Consider the following 4,748-nt stretch of genomic DNA (forward strand, 5'->3'; position numbering starts at 1 on the left):
AACCATTCAATTTTTAATCAATTAATTGTTTCCTAATATAAAGTATTAATCATAATTAATAAACTCTATTCATATTCTATAAATATTCAAATCATAATAAATGAACTCCAATCATTTCTATAAATATCTTAATTAATTAGGTTGCAAAGGTTGCACAAGGTTGTAAAAGAAATATACCATATATATATATATATATAAATCAAGAAAGGATAATCAAAAAACAAAAAAATGATCAAAATGGGACATCAATGGCAAGGCTTAAAGACGGTGATGAGAGTGAATAACGATGAGGTGGCGAGGGGAATGATGGCGACAAGTGCAAGGGTTTGAAAGAGGTAGAGTTTGAGGACAACAAAATTGATTTAGATTTTTTTTTTAATTTAAAGCCTTCATAGCCGGTTATAAGTACCCTTTTTGGATTAAAGTAATCTAAGTAATCAATTTCTAAAAGCTCGATGATGTATTTGTTTAAAAAATATGCAACTGCTTAATGATTCTAAAGTTCAATGGTTTATAAATATAAATATATAACGTATATGTTTATAAAACAATAACGATAATAAATATAATATATTATTAAATTGATTTGACATTTTACAGATTTTTAAAGATAGCATAATTTTCAAGCATTCAACACCTTCTATCAAGAAGAGTAAATAACAATACACATAATTTAATGTGATTCTAAAGAGGAATATATATAATAATTTTTTAAACAAAAATAGCTATTTTCAGACTTTGAATTCATATATTATTTCTTTGAAAATAACTCTCTCTCTTAACTTTTCTTTAGGGACGGACCTAGAAATGTTTTCAAATGGTGACATCATTTGACTATAAGAAACAAACATAGAGATATTTTTTCACAAAATTGACATTGTTGTGTTGGTTATTTCATTGTTTTTCATATGTAAGGTCATGTGTTCACGTATTTTATTGTAATTTTTTTAGAAACATAATAAATCTGAAATTAATAGCTAAGAACCAAGAAATGACACTAACGAGATTCAAACTCTGCTCTGGGGTGGAAGAAAAGCCTTACAAACCAACTCTAACAAAAGAAACTTATGCCCTTATTGTACTTTTAAAATATATACAGTGATACATGATAAATTAATACGATGACACTTTTCACGACTCTAAAATTTTGTGTTGTATACCGGGTCGGTGCATGCTTTTCTCCATAATAAGAATGTATACAAATTTGGCAAGATATGATGGTGTTGGGTTTGGAGGTGTCTTCCTCCAAACCAACGGTCAATTCAAACGGGTATCAGGAAACAAGCACGTGAGATCCCTACGTGCATTTTCACCAAAAAGAAAACGAATATTAATAACTCGAACCACTCCCCCACCGGCCTCACTTCCGTACACCCAACGGTCATATTTCACCGACGACCCCCACCACAACGGTCATATTCCCCTACCCACCACTCTCCACCGTTAGATCTCCATCCTACGGCCCATAACCACCACATTCCTCTGACAATAAGAAAGATAATACAGTACCCCAACCTTCTGATTTATATAAGAACAAACTTATATCTGTGCGTGAATTTTTTGGGTAGTGTTACTGTTGCCTAGTGGTGAGAGTGAGAGTGAGAGCGAGAGCGAGAGGAGAGGAAAAAAACACAATCTTTTTGTCTATTAATCAACAAATCTTGATTTTTTTTCCAACTAAAATGGTGGGTTTTCTTCAAATTTCTTGATTTTTACATTAGGGTTTGAAGGGGGGTTTGATTTTTTCTTTAGGGTTCTTCATTGAGTTTTTCATTTTTTTTTATTAGGGTTCTTCAAATTGATTGATTAATTTGTTGTTTTGGTTAGGGTTTAAAGTCATTAAATTGTTTGAATTTTTGTGGGTTTTTGCTAAAAGATTACCATGGAGTTCTTCAAGCTTTCAAAAGCTGGAATGTGTTCTTCAAGTTCTCAATCTTTTTGGAGCTTTGGGTTTGATCAGATTAAGGAGGTTGAATTGCATTCATGGTAAAGGGTTTCTTCAATCATCATCATCATCATCATCATCATCATCATCACTTCAGTTCAGAGTGTGTTCTTGGTCCATAATTTTCGGAATCCGATGATCATTTTGAGGTAAACTTTTTACTTTTCTTTCATCAAATTCTTTGATTCTTTTGAATTGCTCATAGATAGATATTCTTATTCTTTATTGCACATACATATACACACACACATATATTTTTATAAATTATTAAAAGCATTGGATTCCATTTTTTAAACCTGTTTTCTTTAAAAAAGGTTCATACACACCCTCACTCTGTAGATTTCTCTTCATAAACTTGATTGAAAACATTTGCAATTGATTGAATACATACCGAGAGAAAGTGAAGAACCTTGGAAGGGTTTAAAGAATGTTGGCTGGGTGTTCTTCCACATTGTTGTCTCCAAGGCATACTAAACCATCTGCACAGTTTCAAGCTTGCCATTTCCCTTCAATGAGCACACAAAGATTGGATTTGCCATGTAATACTAACTTCCCGCGAAAAGACTCCGCAAGATCACAGCCGGTTAGGCCTGTAGGCAGCTTATCCGTCGACAACAACCCGATAGAATCTAGAACCAGCAGCTGTTCGCTTAAGCACAATGTGGTAGAGAAAAGGCCCGAAATCTGGGAGAACAGTAGCAAAGGATTGAAAAGACTTTATGATGATGAACAGGATGAGTCTTTTAGAGCCAAGAGGAAAAGGGGTTGCAAGAAAGTCGAAGAATTTGGCGAAAATGAAGAGAATTTGAGTTTAGGCCAATTGGGTAGTGGGAATTTTTGGTTTAGCAAACAGGGTTTTGTTCTTGATCCTGCTACTTCGCTTCCATTTTCGTTGTCGACAGCTGAAGAAAAGGCATGTTTTGCTCCAAGCAATGTGAATTCGCCGCAATTGAGAACCAGTCCATGGAGTTTTGTGAACGAATTAGCTGATTTAGGCGAAAAGGGGGTCGCTTCAAGCAGCCATAGGCAGCAGGTTGTGAAAGAAACATCATCAGGGTCAGGATCAAGAAGCAGTTCTCCAGAAAGCCATCAAAGTTTGGATCCTGTTGCACAAGAGGGAGGTCTGAATGGAGTTGGTGCACCAAACCCGAACCAAAGTTTGGATTTTTTAGCAATTGGGAATGAAAACCATGATGAAGAAGTTGGATTTGAGCTTATTAGTTTGCTTTTAGCTTGTCTGGATGCGATTGGCATGAAGAACATAGCTACCATTAACCATTTCATCTCTAAATTAGGCGAATTAGCATCTCCTAGAGGTGACTCTTCAATCTCCCGCCTTGCCGCTTATTACACAGAAGCTTTAGCTTTACGGGTTTCAAGAATTTGGCCGAATATTTTCCAGATTTCTACTCCTCGGGACCTTAGTCAGAATGAAGAAGAGAATGGCACAGCTTTAAGGCTCTTGAATCAAGCAACCCCAATTCCGAAATTCATTCATTTCACATCGAATGAGATTCTGCTAAGAACATTCGAAGGGAAAGACAAAGTTCATGTGATAGATTTCGACATCAAACAAGGGCTTCAATGGCCGAGCTTGTTTCAAAGTCTAGCTTCCAGAAACAACCCTCCAAGCCTTATCAGGATCACGGGAATCGGAGAATCGAAACAGGATCTTATCGAGACAGGGGCACGACTTTCCGAGTTCGCGGAATCCTTGAATCTTGAATTCGAATTTCATCCGGTTGTCGATAGATTAGAAGATGTAAGACTGTGGATGCTTCATGTTAAAGAAGGAGAAACTGTGGCTGTGAATTGTATCTTGCAGCTTCACAAAATGCTGTATGATGGCAGTGGTGGGGCCCTCAGGGATTTTTTCGGGCTTATTCGAAGCACAAATCCGAGCATTCTCGTAATGGCCGAGCAAGAATCCGAGCATAACGAATCAATGTTGGAAAAACGGGTATCAAACTCGTTGCAATACTATTCCGCCATCTTTGATTGCATCGATACCGTCTTTCCGTTACAAAGTCATTCTCGGATGAAGATAGAGGAATCCTTCGGACGTGAGATCAGAAACATAATTGCGTGCGAAGGTCTCGAAAGATTCGAACGGCACGTGGGTTTCGATCAGTGGCGGAGGTCGATGGTGGAGCTTGGTGGGTTCAAAAACGTCGAGATCAACGAAAGGGAGTTTCTTCAAAGCCAAATGATACTGAAAATGTACCACCATCCATTTGGTCCAAATTCGTTCAAGGTAAAAAAACGGTGGTCCGATGGCGGTGCCACCACCGCAGGTGTTACTCTGAGTTGGTCCGATCAGCCTCTTTACACCGTATCAGCATGGACCCCTTCTGATATCGCCGGAGCTTCGTCGTCATATCAGCAGCAGCAGCAGCCGGCGGCATAATGTGAAACAACAGTTAGCTCAGATTGATGGTATAAAGGTTAACAATTCTTTGTAGGGAGTAAAAATGTCATTAGATCATTCTTTCATTCATTTGTTGCAGATAGAAATTTGTTTAGAAAAAAGGGTCAAATTCTTTTTACGTTAACTTTTGAGCCTACGATTCATTTCTACTTCTTGGATTCAATTTGTTTTTCCAATTTATTTGAATTTTTGGTTATTTACGATGATTTATACAAAATTCCCTCTTATTAATATTGTTTTTGGTAATCTAATTATGTGATTTTTTATATATAATCATTGCATGATACTCTCGGGTTGTTTCTGACATTCTAAGATAAAATTTAACACTATCACTTACTTACCGTGTAAGACTTTAGTCCACCAAAACGGCATCAT

The 4,748-nt window shown here is 36.7% G+C and overlaps 1 protein-coding gene across 1 annotated transcript; it reads left to right on the forward strand.

Annotated features, from left to right (window-relative positions):
• Nucleotides 1-2,372: 2,372 nt before the first annotated feature.
• LOC112522255 (scarecrow-like protein 28) lies at nucleotides 2,373-4,398 on the forward strand. The gene has a single exon (XM_025131373.1). The coding sequence runs from the start codon at nucleotides 2,373-2,375 to the stop codon at nucleotides 4,350-4,352; it is 1,980 nt and encodes a 659-aa protein (XP_024987141.1). The 3' UTR covers nucleotides 4,353-4,398.
• The last annotated feature ends 350 nt before the right edge of the window (nucleotides 4,399-4,748 follow it).

This window comes from Cynara cardunculus (assembly GCF_001531365.2).
Source record: "Cynara cardunculus var. scolymus isolate 2C chromosome LG 11, CcrdV1, whole genome shotgun sequence".
Lineage (NCBI taxonomy): Eukaryota > Viridiplantae > Streptophyta > Magnoliopsida > Asterales > Asteraceae > Cynara > Cynara cardunculus.

Excerpts from the sequence above, each read along its gene's own strand:
- LOC112522255 (XM_025131373.1), top strand. The coding sequence starts at position 2,373 with ATGTTGGCTGGGTGTTCTTCCACATTGTTGTCTCCAAGGCATACTAAA.